Source organism: Filicampus tigris, chromosome 11, assembly GCF_054856515.1.
Source record: "Filicampus tigris isolate MCC_2025a chromosome 11, RoL_Ftig_1.0, whole genome shotgun sequence".
NCBI classification, from domain to species: domain Eukaryota; kingdom Metazoa; phylum Chordata; class Actinopteri; order Syngnathiformes; family Syngnathidae; genus Filicampus; species Filicampus tigris.
Genome location: NC_141227.1, coordinates 17,603,676 through 17,621,328, shown reverse-complemented (window position 1 = coordinate 17,621,328; position 17,653 = coordinate 17,603,676). Strand labels below are relative to the sequence as shown.

At 43.3% G+C, this 17,653-nt stretch overlaps 1 protein-coding gene and 1 long non-coding RNA gene across 2 annotated transcripts in view; one reads left to right on the top strand and one right to left on the bottom strand.

The window, feature by feature from the left end:
* The window catches only part of LOC147139985 (uncharacterized), a 32,988-nt gene extending 30,411 nt beyond the window's left edge, over positions 1-2,577 (top strand). Inside the window, exon 3 of the long non-coding RNA XR_015088599.1 lies at positions 2,421-2,577. This is a non-coding gene — a long non-coding RNA (uncharacterized LOC147139985). The remainder of the gene's footprint in view (positions 1-2,420) is intronic.
* Positions 1-17,653, bottom strand: part of meis1b (Meis homeobox 1 b) — a 95,692-nt gene that overhangs the window by 4,829 nt on the left and 73,210 nt on the right. The window contains exons 10-12 of the mRNA XM_086044689.1: positions 4,351-4,409; positions 2,463-2,552; positions 871-975 (exon numbers count right to left, since the gene is read on the bottom strand). Coding sequence (XP_085900815.1) covers positions 917-975; positions 2,463-2,552; positions 4,351-4,409 — 208 coding nt within the window. The 3' untranslated portion in view covers positions 871-916. The remainder of the gene's footprint in view (positions 1-870; positions 976-2,462; positions 2,553-4,350; positions 4,410-17,653) is intronic.

Here is a 17,653-nt window from a genome sequence, read left to right as displayed (position 1 = left end):
CCGTAACGACATTTCCTCACGATGAGACTCTTTGTTTTTTGTTTTGTTTTTTTCAAATAGCGGCACACTCTGCGTAGGGGTTAATGGCGTCCATTTTGGTAAACTGAATAAGTCAAATCCATTGGTCACACCTCCGCTGACGGCATATTTAATTTGGATCGAGTCAATTAGGCCCCGCTAAGCTCCATAGCCTGCTGGCTACCTCCTCCTCCTCCATTTTTTTTGCACTAGTTTGCGTTCCTCCTCCCCGTGCCAACAGTAATCCTATTACCACACACACACACACACACACACACACACACGTACTGTATGCATGTATACATCAGTGCACACACGCAAACATTTTATATGTGTTTATATTTGGCGGACGCTCACGTGTCCGCTTTCTAAACGGCAGACAACCGTAGCGACCGCTTGCCGTATGCTGTACAGTACACGTTCCGGAATGATGCGGGAGTCCATTTGGCCGTGGGACGAGCGAGGGTAGGAAAAAAAAACAAAAAACGGTGAGAAATTGACCTACTGAGAAGAACTAGAAAGTGAGGGAACGTTGGAAATTGGGGCCTTAAAGTGGAAGTCAAGCCCAAAATTTTATTGACAACAATATGCTCAGTGTGACATATGAGTGTAAATCTCAGAAATAATCTTCCAATAAAGAGGATTGTATAATAATTAAAAAACAATCCTAAATACGGCAAAAGAATAAGATTAAATGAAGGACCTTAATGTTCAGAAATAATCACCAAATCTTATTTTGTAGGACACTAAATCTCAAACAGAATGCTCAAATCAACTTTTTGTTGTGCAACATGGATGCACAGCAAACGGCAAGGAACGAAAACGTTTGTGTGTAGAAGATTGCAGACTTACATTCGCCTCGCTGTTGCGATTGGTCGGCCCCGGGGTGGGGGCGGGGCTACATGTAGTGCCACTGACCTTCCATGCCCATGTTCATACCCATGCCGCCCATTGGTCCTGGGGAACACCACATACAAACCAGTCAATGGGATGCAAAAACAAACAAACAAACAAACAAAAAAACATGTCGCTGTGCTATGACGTCATGCTAGCAGCCATCATGCCATGATAACGGTGCGCTATGATGTCGAACATACACTGATGACAGTGTAGTATGATGTTGCACTACTACGCTGTTCTATTTACGTAGCTAACGCACTGTCTGCCTAGCAACATCATCCTGAACATTGCCACCCTGCTTGGCCACTCTACGTCACGCTATGATATCTCACTAGGACGCCACGGGAATGACATGACACTACTATGTCACGCTACGACAGCATGCTATGATGATGTTTTACTGCAATATCTTGCTATGATGTCACGCTACATTGTTGCCATCCTGAATAGTCTGGCCTTATGTCGTTCAACGCTAGGCCACGATTTTATATTACAATGTTACGCTACAAAGTTACGATACGGCATCATGCAATGATGTTATGCTAGGGTGTCGCGCTACAGTGTCACGCTACAGTGTCACGCTACAGTGTCACGCTACACTGTCGCGCTACAGTGTCAGGTTTCGTCACGCTATGACATCACAATACGGCATCTCGCTACAATGTCTTGCTATGACGTCATACGTTATGATATCATGCTACATTGTTGTCATCCAGAAGAGCGTTGCCTCATGCTACAATGCTAGGCTACAATGTTATGCTAGTAAAGTTACACTACAAAAGTTACGCTCTGATTTTAGGCTTCAATGTTACACTACATTATGGAAGCACAATGTTACGCTACCACATCATGCTATGGCGTTACACTTACAGTGTCATGTTAGCTTACAATGTCGTACTACTGTTCAATGTCATGCTACAATGTCACAAGATGGCGTTGTGTCTTTAAAGTGGAAGTCAACCCAAACATATTTTTTTTCAAGAATAGGTTCTATGCAATTCCACTAGTTGAAACAAGGCATTCTGATAAATATTGCGTTTGTGGAATAAGAGTTAATCCGCCCGTTTTGGGCGATCTCTGGGGGCGGCTATTTTGTCACTTCTGTCGACTGAAAATGACATCATAACTGCTCAGGGCGTAGGAAACGACCAATCACGGCTCACCTGTTTTCTGAAGCTGAGCCGCGATTGGTCGTTACCTGAGCAGTTGTGATGTCATTATCAGTCGCCAGAAGTGACAAAATGAGATGGCTAAAAAGGGTTGGATTTTGCTGCTTAACTCATATTCCACAAACCAGAATTAAACCAAAATGCCGTGTTTCTACTAGTAGGCCTGTTGGGAACATATTCTTGAAAAAAACAAGTTTGGGTTGATTCTCCCCCCCCCCCTGTTGACATCACACTATGACGCCATGCTATGATGTTATGCCGTTTTGTAGCTGACACAGCTAGCAGCATCTTGAAGATGTAATCTTGTATTTTGTGTGTGATGCACGTTGGCAGGTGAACGGCGACAGAAAGATGACAAAAAAAAAAAAGCCTCACCAGGTGGTCTGATTCCCATGTGCTGCTGGCCGTCCATGACGAAGCCCCCCATCGGCTGGCCATCTGGATTATAGGGAGCTCCTTGACTTACTGTGTGTGCATATGGAGGAGATAGGCAAGGGGGAAGAGAGAGGGAGAGGGGGGCGTGGGGGGGGGGGGAGCGAAGCAGAGTGGTCAATTAGCGCTTGTAATTAAGGCTCAGTGGCCGAAGCAGGATCATCTGTCGACCGCTGCACGCACGAGCGCTAGCAGGAGCGCCCGTTGTCTTGTAACGGACTTTTTACACCGCTAAGCTCCTGGTGGGCTTTAATGCTTTAATGAGGTTTGAACGGCGCGCGCGCACACACACACACACACACATGCTACACACACTACAAGTATACACACTCCATTCAAAAAATATATATACACGCTGTAGTTCATTAAAAGACTTTGTGGAGAGCGTGTGCATTAGCAGCCAGTGTCGATTAGTTCCGGTCTGCAGGATGGACGCAGACATGAGCAATCGCTGGAGGAGAATCCATACATTGATTCCCATCAAAGGAAATAATGGAAGGAAGTTTTGAGGTGTATTTTCCCGCAAAATGACTCCCTTTGTCTATCAGCAAAAAATCCAATCAGGTTTTAACAAATGTTTTTGTATTTGCTTATTCGTTTTGATTTTGTTATTGGCTTTCTGTATTGGTTTTTGGGTTCTTTTTTTGGGTCGATTCTCAGGTTCTCCAACCAGGTTCCAAAAGTTGTTTTTGTTGTCTTTTGTTATTGCTTTTTGCAGTCTTTTTTTTTTCCTTGGGTTCTGAAACCAGGTTTCAATAGGTGCTATTGTATTTTGTTATTGCGTCTTGCTCTTTTATTATTTTCTTCACCAGTTTCTTGGTTCCTTTTGACTATCCTAAGGTTGTACTCTATCTCAAGTTCCGAAAGGTTTTTGGTCGCTTCGTTTTGCACTCTGTTTTCCTTTCCTTTGCTGTTTTTGTTTTCAGGTTCTCTAATCAAGTTTGCTGTTGTCTTTGGTTATTGTTTTTTGCTCTCTTTACTTCCTTTATATATTCCAAGGTTCTCCAACAGATTCCAAGAGGTGTTACCATTTTCGTTTAGTGTGTTTTGTTCTCTTTTCTTTGTCTATTGTCAGGTTCCCCAACCAGGTTCTGACTGGTGGTGTTGTTGTCGTTTGTAATTGTTTTTTTTTTTTAAATAGTTTTTTTTCTCTTAAATTATTGCCAGGTTCCAACAGGTGTTTCTACTATTTTTATCTTGTTTTTCCTTCACTGTTTTATCTCTTTGTTTACCCCATGTTCCAACAGGTGTTGTCATTGTCTTTTGTTGCTGTTTTTTAATTTTTTTTTTTTAATTATTTTTCTTCTCCTTGGCATTCCAAATAAACGTAACAGGGTGATTTTTGGGGGTTTATGGTGCGCATTTATTTCCTAAGACTATTTTTGTCATGTTATGTTTGGACATAGTTGCGCTTTTAATGTAAACAGCTGGCAGGAGAACACAAAGTGTGCGCGTCGTAAATCGCACGGACTCGAGGGCGCTCGGTGAATAAGTGCAACCCGAGAACGTTTGGCCCATTGTGACGCCCTCATAGAAATCCACTTAGCTCCCACTGAGGCCGTCAGTGGGTCAACTGGAGCAGAAGCAAGATCTCGGCCCCTCTGGATGCCTTTGAACTTTACTGCGGCCCCTAATACCGCCCTGACCTCTCACCCCTATTACAGGTAATAAAGTTTACAGCAGCCCAAACTAAGCCGTGTAAAGGGGAGGTGGGGGGGGATAACCGCTCCCTAAAACGGACACAAATGGGGACAAGCTGGCAGGGGGAGTGCGGAAAGAGGTCTGGAGCCAAACAACAAAAACAACTTGTTGGATACATGAAAAGACTTGCCTGCGCGGTTCGACTGGTCGATCATGGGCTGCACTATTCTCCTCCTGGCGTTGATGAACCTGGAGGAGGATGAGGAAGAGGGAGGGAGGAAGAGGAAGGGAAAAAAGAGAAAACAAGATTAAAAGAGCTGGTATGGCGACCTTGAAAAGCTTGTAACTCAAGATGAAAACACACATTGCTATGTAAGTGAGAAATACCGCCAATTTTTTTTTTTTTGTGTTGGCCTTTACCGTACCCAACTTTAAATAATGGAAATCCTAATAAAAAAGGCTGTCAAGCAAAGCAACAGGTGGCGCTGCAACGCCTAACCATTGGGGAGCTAGTGCGGAAAACGGCAAAACAACAAAGACGAATATAGGAAAGGGGGAATCCAACCAATGGACTGATAGTGAAGTGAGGTTAATCCGGAGTCAAGGATTACCATATTTTCAGCCTTTCCATTGCGGCCACTCACTAGAAGGCATCTGATGTCTCGCAGCCAGTCAGTGAAGAATGCCATTCATAATAATGATCAAATTATTAGCAACTATCATAAAAGAAATTTATGTTTATCATATATCATATTTTTGATCATTTTTGCTTTCCTTTTTGTATTGCAGTCCAAGAAAGGAATGTCAGTACATTTTAAATCATTATCATATTATACTCTTAATAAATTGAAACGTATAAAAGAACACAAAAAAACATATATAAATATGATATATAAAAATAATTTCAATATTACAATACAATAATATATACTAGTGTATATGCCACAGGTATCAAACTCAAGGCCCAGATACGGCCCACGACATCATTTTATGTGGCCCGCAAAGGCAAATCATGTGCATTGACTTGAAAACGTTTCTTTGAAATTGTCTTCACTCTTAACACAACATATGAGATATTGCAAGCAAAAAAGCAACACAGACTGAAAATTAATGTTTTAATTAAAAAAATATACATACAGTACTATGACGAGGAACTACCCTTGAACCATGTGACTGCCATAGAATCATAAAAACAAATATTGGATCATTTAAACTATAGTAAAAGCATTCATGTTTGACTCTGCTGTTTGTTCATTCTCAGCGCCTCTCCCACAAACACACACGCACGCACACACACACACTGACCCGCTGTGACCTAACCCCTGGTGAATCGACCCTTTGACCAGTGCGATGACCCCCGAGGAGAGCTAGGCCTCTCGGGGATTTGGGGACTTGATTTATGTGTTCCTGCTGTTGCCCCCGCTGGACTCTTGCATTTCACGTCTTAAAAGGGGAGCATTAGCCAAAAGTAAAGGAAACAAAAGTCCCCGAGAAAAGGGAGCATTTCAAGGGCCAGGCCCCAGAGAGCAGCAGGAGGAGAGGAGCCAAACAAAAGGGACGCGTTTGACCCCTCATTACTGAAGGGACGTGTCTCCTTTTGGATACAAAGTGCTGGCAAATTAACAGAAAAAACAAACACAAGATGTGTAGTTAAGGATTAAGCAACCATTCCTCCAAATAAGGAAGAACAATTTTGGACAAATGTGCACTTTGAGTTATTGGGTTGAGTTATTAGCGTTTTGTTTTATGGAGAGGCATCAAACTTGGCAGCCACGATCCACCCACACTCAAAAACAAATCATTTTGGCAATTTAGTGTCGCCCATTTGTCTAGTATACATGTTTCAAATTTGGTAGCAAGCTGAAAAATATTTCAGATGTTTAGTTCGACTTTCAGTGACCACTAGAAATTGCCGAAATGATTGTTAAATTACAGCTCCGAGCCAAAATGGCAGACTGTGCCTCCTCGTGCATGGCATCTTGAGACTTTTTTGTGGGTCTACTTATGTTAAAGATGCTTACCAAATTTCATGCTACTAAGCGCAACGTATTTTAGGGGCGGATTTTCAAAATCTTTCCGCAGCAGAGGTTGTCTTTGAAAAATCCCTGGAAATGGCCCAAAATCACCACTTTAAACCAAGGCATACTTCCCGGGTCTTTTTTTGGACATGGCTTCTTTTTTGTTGGTCTACTTATGCTTGATATAACAGAATTTCATCTTGTTAAACTGGATTTGAGGGCTGAATTTTGAAAACATTCTGGTAGGAAATGTTATTCTTTGAAGGGAATGAACCAAAGTGACAAACTTCATTTGTCTTTTCGGACCGCGCTTTTAGAGACTTTTTGTGGGTTTACTCATGATAGACACACCTATCAAATTTCATGTAGTTATGTGAAAGTGGCTTCTGAGGCTGAATTTTTAGAATATTCCATTACGAAAAGTTTGTTTTTGAAGGACTTGAGGAAATGATCCAAACTGGCTGCTTTGAACCAAAATTCCAGACTTCGAGTGTCTCTGTAAGACATGCCTTCTTTAGACTTTTTTGTTGGTCGACTTATGATCGATGTGCTGACCAAATTCCATGTTGCCAAGTTAAACTGGCTACAGGGGCTGAATTTTGGGAATGAACGAAAATGGCAGACGCCATTTGTCTTTTCGGATCTTGCTTTCTTTTTCTTTTTTTTTTTTTTTGTGGGTCTACTCATGATATACTTACCTATCAAATTTCATGTAGTTACGTGAAACTAGCTTCTGGAGCTAATTTTTTAAAATCTATTTTATATATATACTTTTTTAAAGTCCAGTCGGAAACGTTTGTCTTTTGAAGGACCCCAAAAAATGATCCAAAATGACTGCTTCAAATCCAAACGGCAAACCTCCTGTGGCTTCTCAGACATGGCTGTTTGAAACTTTTTTGGGAGTCTGGATAAGCGGCTCGGATGGATACTTATGATAGACAAATTTTTGTTGCTTACTAGTGAATCTGGTTTTGATGACTGGGGTTTCAAAGAATTCTTTTGCAACTTTGTTGTAATAAAAAAAATGGGGAATTCTGCGTCTTGTTTTGGGGGTGTGAGGACAGCGAGGGAGGAATGTGAGAATGCACTGACATGGCAGAGCACCATCAAATGAGGGAACGTCTGGAGTTTTATCACCAACACCCTCCCCCCTTCTCCATCCATCCCCTCAACCAGCCCTCCCTGGCGGGGGCCTGTTTCGTTGGGGGAGATATGGGAGCGTCGAGGAGCATTCCTCTCACTCCTCTCCTCTGCGGGCCCTTTACAGAAGGTCAACCGTGGGCCAGCTCTGGCTAACTGTTGACCTCCAGTCCCCCCCCACCCCCAACCCCACTCCCATATATATATTTGAAAGCCTCTTTTTATATTCTTTCCTGCAACACATCCACAAACACGCTGATGCAAGACGGAGGAGCTTTTGGCAAGGCGCGTTTCTTAGAAAGTCAAGTGTTTGTTCATAGTAGATTGTGACGAGCACATACAAAACAACAAAAAAAAGGGAGTCATTTCAGAGAGCAACATTACGAATACTGTCTAGTTTCAGAGAGCAACGTGAAAAGGGCATTTATTAAGCATCTCTTTTAAAAAAAAATACACAGAAATCTGGCCTAATTTTAATGTTCACTTGGTCTACAATACCACTAGTATCGTGATACTTTAGCAACGACACTGATATCGTCCTAATATTTTGTCAATAATTCTAAAAGTATTGCATTGTTTTGCTGATGACAAAATATTCTTGCAATATTTAGCCAAATATTCTGAAACTATCGTGATAATTTGCCAATACATATTGCAAATGATACAGATTAGGATACTATCATGATAATTGATCAATAGTGCCTACCGGTAGAATCAGAGTTGTTTACCATTGAAATGGATATCGTATTTTGCTAACAATTTTAAAAGTATTGTGATACTTTGCACGGGATACTGATAGGTTCACGTTACTTTACCAATGATATTGATATCACAATTTCAGGCCAACGATTCTGAAAGTTCTGCGATACTTTGCCAAAGTTATTATACTGTCATGATACGTTGTCAATGATACTGATCAAAATTCTTTTCCTATATCGTTATATTTTTCTAACAATTCTGAAACTATTACGATACTTTGCCTACAATGTAGAATCACTGTAATTTGCTACCAATACCACAGTATCACGATACTTTGTCGAAAATACTGATATCATCACCAAATTCTGTTTACAATTAAAAAAAATCATTGCAGTACTTTGCATTGACTAGCGGTAATATTCATTATACCAAAAATACAGATGACATCACGATACTATGCCAAAGATACCAATACAGATAGTATCGTAACATTTTACCTGCAATACCAACAGCATTATAATAATTTTAAAAGTACTGTGATATTTTGCCCACGATACCGAGAGCATAACGATACTCTACCACCATTACCAAAAGTATCATGATACTTCGCCAATGAAAGCATATGCATCACAGTACAGTGCCTAGAATATTGATAGCGTCATAATAGTTGGTTCTTTTTTAAGTGAGGACTCCTACTACTGTACATACAAAACTCCATACACAAAACACCTCGTTTCAGAGCGGACCGTTACGTCTCCTTCCCCTCGCTTCATGTATTTGCTTCCTCGGTCTGCTTTATCACTCCTTATCATGCCTCCCTTCTCTGGTGGAAAGTAGCGATCCAGTTTTGACTCATACTGGACAACCCCCCCACCCCCCTCCCTCCTCCCGCCAGCTTCCTGTCCCCAACGTGCCCGTATCTGAGCCCAGATGCACCATGGGGCCTGGAACAAAGGAGAAAATGCCTCTCATAATAGCAGCCGGGGGAACGAGAGGCAGAATGGAAAGAAGAAGGAGAGAGGGGAGAAAAAAGGAAAGCAGACGCTCTCACTGCGAGCGTTAACAAGCCGAGCCGAATGAGCAGACGAGGAGTAAACGGCGAGCTCCTCTTCACCTTCGCACGACCCCCGAGCCACCATACATGCCCAGTGTTTACGGCCTCCCCCAAGGCAACACAATGAGGCTCACTATTCAAGCACGGCCACAATGGTCAGGCTATTTTGGCCCAAAACGGGGCGAGAGGGGGTGTCACATACGGGGTGACCCCAAATAAAAATGTCGTCCCGTTGCCTCGTCGTGGGAGCCAAGCGCCTGGAGTTTGGAGTCCCAGCAGGGGCACGCACACACACATACACAGATGCATGCACACGCAGACACACACACTCACACACATGCCGTCCATGTGTTGCGCCACAACTGAGGACGCCATGCGGTCTTTGTTGATGCGCCTCCAGAATACAGAGAGACCTCAATGTTTCAAGGCCTTCAAAGTGTGTACAACTTGGAGGAGGACCAACATTTTCGGGGGGGGGGAAGGGTGAGTCAGAAATACGCCTCAAAGCTGTGCTTCGAGGCGCATACGTCAGTGTAACTCCACAAGTGTCTTTTCACTTTTTTCTTTGGCTTTCTGATGTCGCAGCAAGGTAAAAAAAAAAAAAAATGAAAGTCTACAAGTTGTCTCATGTGATTTTCAGTTAACGTTTGTCAAATTAAAAATAAGATAAAGAGACACGTGTGGTTAAAACAATGACATAACTTTGCTTGAAGGTCTGCCAGCTTAAAGCTAATACATGACGGGAAACTCCACAGAGGGGCTAACGAAGAGTATCGTGTACCGGTGTTACAACCTTTTAAGCAACGGCTATTTGAACACAAGCAGTTGAGCAACACGGATATGTAACAATACATATCGTCTTTATCCTCTGTGAAGAATGACTGCTAAAGAGCTAGACGAAAAAATGACATTGGAATTCAAACAAATCGGATTGTGTTTGACTTTTGCAGCGATTTCTCATGTCTGGTCTGCAAGCTAGTGTGACTGCCAAGCTAATGTGCTATTCTCATTACATCACACACATGTACTATACGCGCACACACACGCACACAGGTGTATGTGCGACGCACGTGAAATGGCCAATTAAAAGCAAGAAATTGTCTTTTTCATCAGCTGCCTCGGCGGTGTGACCGATCGGGAGGTAATTTAATAACGAGCTTGTGGAAAGATGCAGATTGGAGATACAAAAGGTTACGCGGCAAGCTCGCTCATTTAAATTCACCGTACAAACACACGCACACGCACACACACACACACACACACTGAGCCCACTAGCAATATTATATCAGGAGAAAGCTACACACAACCACACACACACGTAGTGAGCGGGACTTATATTGGCCTATTTGGGCGCACGCCAACAGAGGTGCACTATGCATATTCAAAATCTCAGAGAGCTGGAAATTACTGGTGGCCACCACGCACACGCTCCCGCCGGCTGCCACTCAAGGTGATTTAAGAGAGTAAAAAGGAGAAGGCGAGGACTCGGCACCGGCGCTTATCGTCGGCCTGTCAGTGCGTGGATGACATCCATTGTTTGCTCCTCAAACCGCAATTAACGCCTCGCCCACATGTGCTTCCTGCTCGCACACACACACACGCGATTCACGCAAACTAACAGTAAAGTGGTTAAACTTTTGCTGGGGGAAAAAAAAAAAAAGGATGATTTATTAGCATAATAGCATTTGCACATGACAGGATTTAGTAGCATAGTGTTGAAATGCACGCACGCACACACAAAGGGTACGAAAGTAGCTAATCTGTCACACGTTATCATGGACAAATACGAATTGACAGCAAGACAAAGGTTTCCTTTGCGCTTGGGCATAACGATTCGCCATCGGGGTGTTAAACGCGCACATAACAAGGTAAACAACAAGTTTCTTTTCTTGAAGCGGAAGTCAAGCCAAACATATTTTTTTTCCAAGAATATGTTCTCAGCAGGCCCACTAGTTGAAACACGGCATTCGGATTAATTTTGCGTTTGTGGAATATAAATTAAGCAGCAAAATGCACTCGTTTTCAGCCATCTGTGGGGGCGGCCATTTTGTCTTCTGAAAACGACATCACAACTGCTCACAAGGACCAATCACGGCTGACTATTTTCCTGAATCTGAGCCAATATATCGCAATGCTGTGATACTATCAGTATCTTAGTATCACGATACCTTGCAGCAATACTGATAACATTGAGATACTTTCCCAACAATACCAACAGTATCACAGTATTTTCAAATATTGAGATACTTTATGCCAATAGTACCGTGATATTTTGCCTATGATGGAGAGCAAAAATAAAATTTTGCTCAAGATATCAAGATATCAAAATATGTTGCTGCTGATACCAATAGTCAGCACAAATACTGATTGTATACTTTGGACCAGTAACGATAGTGTTGAGATATTTTGCCAACGATTCGACAATGTGGCGATATGTTGCCGCCGACACCATCACAATACTTCAATGATACCAATCGTATTATAATTTCGAAAAACATCTGAAAAACACACACGCGCGTACACCCACACACACACAATCACGTACACGGCCATAAAACAAAATAAACAGCTATCATTTCAATTGTGCTAGTTTGATAGATTAATTAACAACATAACAGAGGCAATTTGCAAATTAGATGATTCACTTCAATTATGTATTTCAATCATTAGCAGCAACATAGTTTTAAAATTGCACACACGTTGAACAACATTTCAATTTTTTTTTTTTTTTTTTTTTTTAACACGTCCTTCATCTTATGTCGACTTGGTTTGTGAACTTTTACACCCTGCAGCACCCCTCAAAGTCCCCGCCATCATTCCCTCTCTTTTTTTGGTCTTATATCACAAAACACCACTCGAGGCTACACCTGCCTTTCCCTTCATTTACCTCACGCACGACTCTTGTGTGTGTTTGTGTGTGACGCGGACAAAATGTCGCCTCAAAAAGTCGCAAGTAACATGTAAATGGTGCGCGCATCGTGCATATACAGTACAGCATGTGAATGACATCATGTTGTGAATTTGTTACTGGGGTTACCATGGTGACCGACGCTGGGTACTTGCCTAACTGCAATCAAGTGGCGTGTGTGTGTATGTGCGTGCGTGTCATGCAAAGACGTGCTGACATTCGTGGGGCGTAGCACTCATCCGTCTAGCTTTCTGTTTGTTTTCCCGAATATTCCAAACGGGCCGGATCTCGTCAGTTTTTTTGGGGTCATTTTCTACGTCAACCGAATTTCGTGTATTAACAATTAAGCACAAAAAAATGACATATTAAAAATTGATGAATGACCAAAATAGATGAATACATTTATATAACTAAAAATAACAAAATGAATATTTGTGTATTCACAACCGGAATCTGGAGGGAAAAAGTAACTTAAAGTCCCCATGTAGGGGAAGCTCCAGAAGCGGGGCCCAGGGCTGCCTGGATCATTGCCCGCCCGAGAGAGGCCTCACATGGGACACTTGCATCAACCACGCCCACTCTCTCCCAGCTCCAAAGTCCGGCCCTTTATTTTTTTCTTCCATTTCTTTTTTTTGTATTAAACATCAGCTCAGACAAATTTTCGACAAATTCACTTTTTGTCACACCTGGCATTTTAAGAGCTTTTGTTAATTGTTTTACTTTCCTATTTAACATATATGATTTACGATTTTGAGAGTGATGAACTTACTTTTACACTTGACAGTTAAATATGTTACGTCACAGTTGTAAGCCAGTTTCATAACGGCAACAGTTTGACCCTGAAATGTATTATTTCAATTAATTCTTACGGGAGGGGGGGGGGATTTCTTCCAACAGATTCTCTTCGACCTTAAAAGTCATGTTTACTTTTCAAGCAGTTGGTTGTCATGGACACCGTTATACACAACCGTGAATATGCCTGTCTGTGTGTGCGTGCGTGTGTGTGTGTGTGTGCGTGGGGGTGTGTGTGTGTGTGTGTGTGAGAGAGTGCGTGGTTGCCCAACTTGTCTTCCCGCTCTGTGAAACCAGTTTAGCATTAGCTTCACTGCACTTCTAATGAACGGCGGACTGATGGAAGCGCAACAGCGCATGGTGTGTGTTTTAGAAGTAAGACGGGGTGTGTGTGTGTGAGAATGAGAAGATTAGGTGACCCCCACAGCAGCTCTCACTTTAAAGCCCCTTTTAAATTTCACACTTTTCTTCTGTTTCCCCGCACCGCATGCACGTAATCCTCCGCCTCCTGTTAGCGGGAGCTCGATCCAACTGTGTGTGTGTGTGTGTGTGAGATATCGCTCACGTGTCTAAACACAGCCAGCGAGGCCTCCTGACTAATAACTGCCTGGCATGAGCCCAGCCAGGTGACCCCCACCTCACCTCGCGACAAGTCTGCTTGTTAAATGCGTGCACTTTTATGTGTGCGCGTGTGTTTATATGTTTGCAGGTAACACCCTCTGCCTGGTCTATGACAAGCATGATGATCTGTGACAGCGAAATCGCTCATAACTCCCCAGATTAATGTGGAAAAACGTTACTCACGGAGGCCCTGATAAACAGCGCAGTTATTAATAGTGCAAGAAAAATGACAGTATTGGTATTAACACGCGTGTACGAATTGACTTCATGGCCAGGCAGGGAGCCGGCGGGCTGGCGCGACGCCAAGACGCGGGTGATTTATGAGCGGCGAGAGGAATTCATAATGCACGCATTCATGATAATGTACAAAGTGTGTACATGACTAAAGACACTAGATTGAGATGACAAAAGTTTGTTACGGACGCCGCATGTGACTTACAGTCATAGTCGACGTGTGCGTGTGTGTTCTTGACTATGTATTGTTGTCTGACAACACCGTTTTGAGTGGACAAACTGGAAAACAAGGAAAAGACACACACTCGTGTTTTAGTCTGTTCTTGTCTTCCTGTGTTTGTGTGGACCACCGTTGACATTCAACCTTTATCGTGAGGGTGTCATTTCTCTTAGTGTGGAGATTTTGGCTGTTGCACGCACACGCACGATTTATTGTGGCATAACCCTTCAAACACAAAAATGAGACTGCTTGTGTTCTGGACTTTCTATCTTTGTGTGGCACCACCTCTGACATATCATCTTTATTTTGTGGACATTGTCTGGAGAGTTTTGCTGTTCCACAAACACACAGGTGAAAAATTAGACAGTGTGTGCTTGTCTTGTTTTATCCTGGAACAGCCCTGCACACAAATGTTTTCGTGTGTTCTTGTCTTTGCATCATTGTGTGGCACCACCCTTATTAAATAACGTTTGTGTCCTTTTGGATGGTCCACACGCATGCATGCACGCACACACGCACACAGACAAGTACACATACACGCACGTTTTTCTGTCGCACAATTTTTTGCACTCAACAACCCTGCTTGCATAAACGCTTGCGCACATGCACACTTAACACACACTAAACATTAGATTGTGTGTTTACTTGTCTATCTATCTTTGTGTGGCACACCTTTATAATGTGGACAGTTCTCCAAGAGTGGAAATTTTGATGTTCCACCCACAAAATATTGGACTTTGTCTGGGTGGTTAGACTCACCCAACTTCTGGCAACTGGCCTCCTCTCATTCCAACACACACACACACACACACCCACACGCACACACACACACACACGAGCAAGACTGAACCCAATGGCCTGACTCGCCGGACCAGTTGTCTTCGCATAGATCTCGACAAACGTGTCCTTTTCACGGTTCGCCGCAATCATTGTTATCGTCGCGCTGATAGCACGAACCAGGCCGAGGGATTCCCCGGGAGCTGATCAAATCCTGATAAGCCAGAAGTCATGCTTGCCTCTCTTTTTTTCTCCTTTTTTTTTTTTTTTTATACAGTAAGATCGCAGAAATGTAATAAAACCGGATCCACTTCTCTCCAATGACGTCCATCTAATGCGATTCATTTCTCATCAACAAAGCTTTCCAGAAAGATAAGTAGAGTGAATGGACGATGTATTTGGTCACGCTTCTTACAAAAGTCCTAAAAAGGCGTGCTCGGATGAGTTTGGTGGACGGCATGGGATGACCTAAAAACGAAAACGATCAACACCAGTGACCTGACACTACAGATAGACAGAAATACAGACCGGCACTGTAGACAACCAGATGCTATAGATACAGCAGATGGATGGATAGATAAATAGATACCTCAACAATGTTAATTTGGATCAGAACCAAATTGCATTGGCTACCGACTTCCTGTACTCTGTTTGTCTGATTCACGTTTTATTCCCTGACAGTAAAAGGAAACCTGTGCAAAACAACTCCTAGGAGTGGAATGATTTCTTTTTTTGTCCCTCATATGTCAACCTACAGTAATGGACAAAAAACAAACAAAAAAAAACGTGGCAAAGCTGTGTCTCTTAATGCTATTGTGTACACAAGAAGTTCAAGCAGTATGATTTTCTGCCGTGTTGGTCCTTCCAGAAAGGCCATGATGGGCCGGCCGGCCGGCCGCTCCCGCCTTAAGTAGCCTCCGCTCGCGCTCTCCCGGCTTTTAAGATGTTGCTAAAAGCGGCCTTATTGACCAAACAATGGCTCAAACGCCGCCTTTTAAAGGGCCGTGATTAAATTGCGCGCAGGAAGGAGAAACCTGATGACCCTTGCATTGATTTTTACATCAGCAGAGCGTGTAAGCGCAACTTAGGGAAAATCTCCTCTGCTTGTATGCGTGTGTGCTACGATGCAAGCATCGCCGGCCGGCGTGTGAGCGTGTTCCCGCCACACGTGCCTAATGACACCAAATGAACGACAAACCGCATGATGACAATGGCAGCGCGCACTTCCCGACATGACTCCGGAAATATTAGCATGTGTAAGGGAGAAGAACGTCTGCGCGTAATTAAGACAATTTGCTACAGTAGAAGTTGCTTTGCTCAATAAACTGTGCGGGAAATGCGTTGCCGGGGAACACAATTGGGATGTGCCATGCCAAGAAACCTCAGTTACAAGATTCACTCTGAAAAAATCCTGTCGGCAGGTTGCTTGTCACCATTTGTCGTCCAAAATCTTAAGGCGCATTGATGTGTCTTTATAGTTTAGCCGCATCTATTACAGAATTCACAATGAAACGTCTCAACTGTTTAAAGATCTTCGTAAGTCAGGGAGGAGCTAAGTTTAGTCCGGGTCGTTAGAGGACGTTGCGGTGAGTCTTCTCTGTGCGCGCATGTTTTCGCTCGGCTGAGTGGATATTAAAAAAAGCCGAAGCAAACAAACCGCACAAAGTACCGCGTCGTTTCATTGACTGCCGCGAACTTGAATATTCATCAAGTAGGTTGTTCAACAGGTAGGGGTGGGAGAGGGTCTCGTCTAGCTCGTCTGTCAATTTCAGGTGTGAGAAATGACTAACAGATCATTTAAATAATCCCCCCCAAAATATGTTTTAAACTGCAGACGGTCCAGAAGCTAAAGGCTAATTGAGGGCTTGGCACCGACTGCTCACATGACTGTGCAAGCCCCCTTAAGGACAGGGCGGTGGTGTAAAGTGTTCCTCCCTCCCCTCCATTCAAAGGTGGAACCTCCCTGGTGTGGCGTCGCGGCGCCAATAATTCATGAGCGATCTGCGCCCCTCGCCGGCCTTTAGCATTTTTTATTTAATCTGCCGAGCTCCACTACTGCTGCCGGCTCATCAATAATACACAGCGACGTGTGTTAACACATCCACGCGGTGCCCGAGTGCACATGAGGGACATGGTGGGCCGGGATGTGTCATTGTTAGAGTTCAAACGGCTTCAATAACATCTCGCTGATCTGAATAAGCTCATTGACGATTTCATGCGCTAGCTACAAATGACTTGACGTAAAAGGCTTAAGCCTGCATTTACAACAACCACCTAAATTTGCTTTACAGTCCACTAGCTTAAGGCTAATAGATAATGCGAAAACACCATAGTCAGGCTAGCGAATAGCATCAGTGTTATAAGTCTTTCGACAACGGATCTTTGGACACAAACAATAGCGCAACACATGTAGACAGACAACATAACAACACTCACGGGCATATTTCTTTATCCTCTGCAAAGAACAACTCATATTACTGCACCTTACCGAAGAGCTGAAACCAGTACAGTATGTCTACATTGTACTGCCCCCAGGTGGTGAAAACGTGCACACCAGAGGGAGAAGCACAATGTCCATTGAATTGAATCAAAAACTCTTCATTCTTTTAATTCTATTTAGGATGTCATTATATTTTTAAGTACAATATTAGAGTGAACATGTTCTTGTTCAATTCTGACCAACAGAAATTAATCTATGAAAGTAGAAATTTTCCATCAGTCGTCATCATCGAGGAAAACGTCGGTGCGGCTCGTCTGCTTGGCTCTCAGTGTGTAATCGTGTGTGTGTGTGCGTGTGTGTGCGCGTGAGTGAGTGGCAGCCAGGCAAATTGACTCCACCAAATCAGAGGGTCAGGAGGTAACATCACCGGGGGGTTGCTATGGCGACACCCAATGGCAACGGAGCTTCCAGGGCAGCACGACAACACAACAACTCGCCAGTGAAATGGCAGCGCTCGCTCTCTCGCCTCATGTAACCTCGCTCGCTCTTGTCGTCGTCGCGTGTGCTTCCCTGCCAAAGCGCATGGAAAC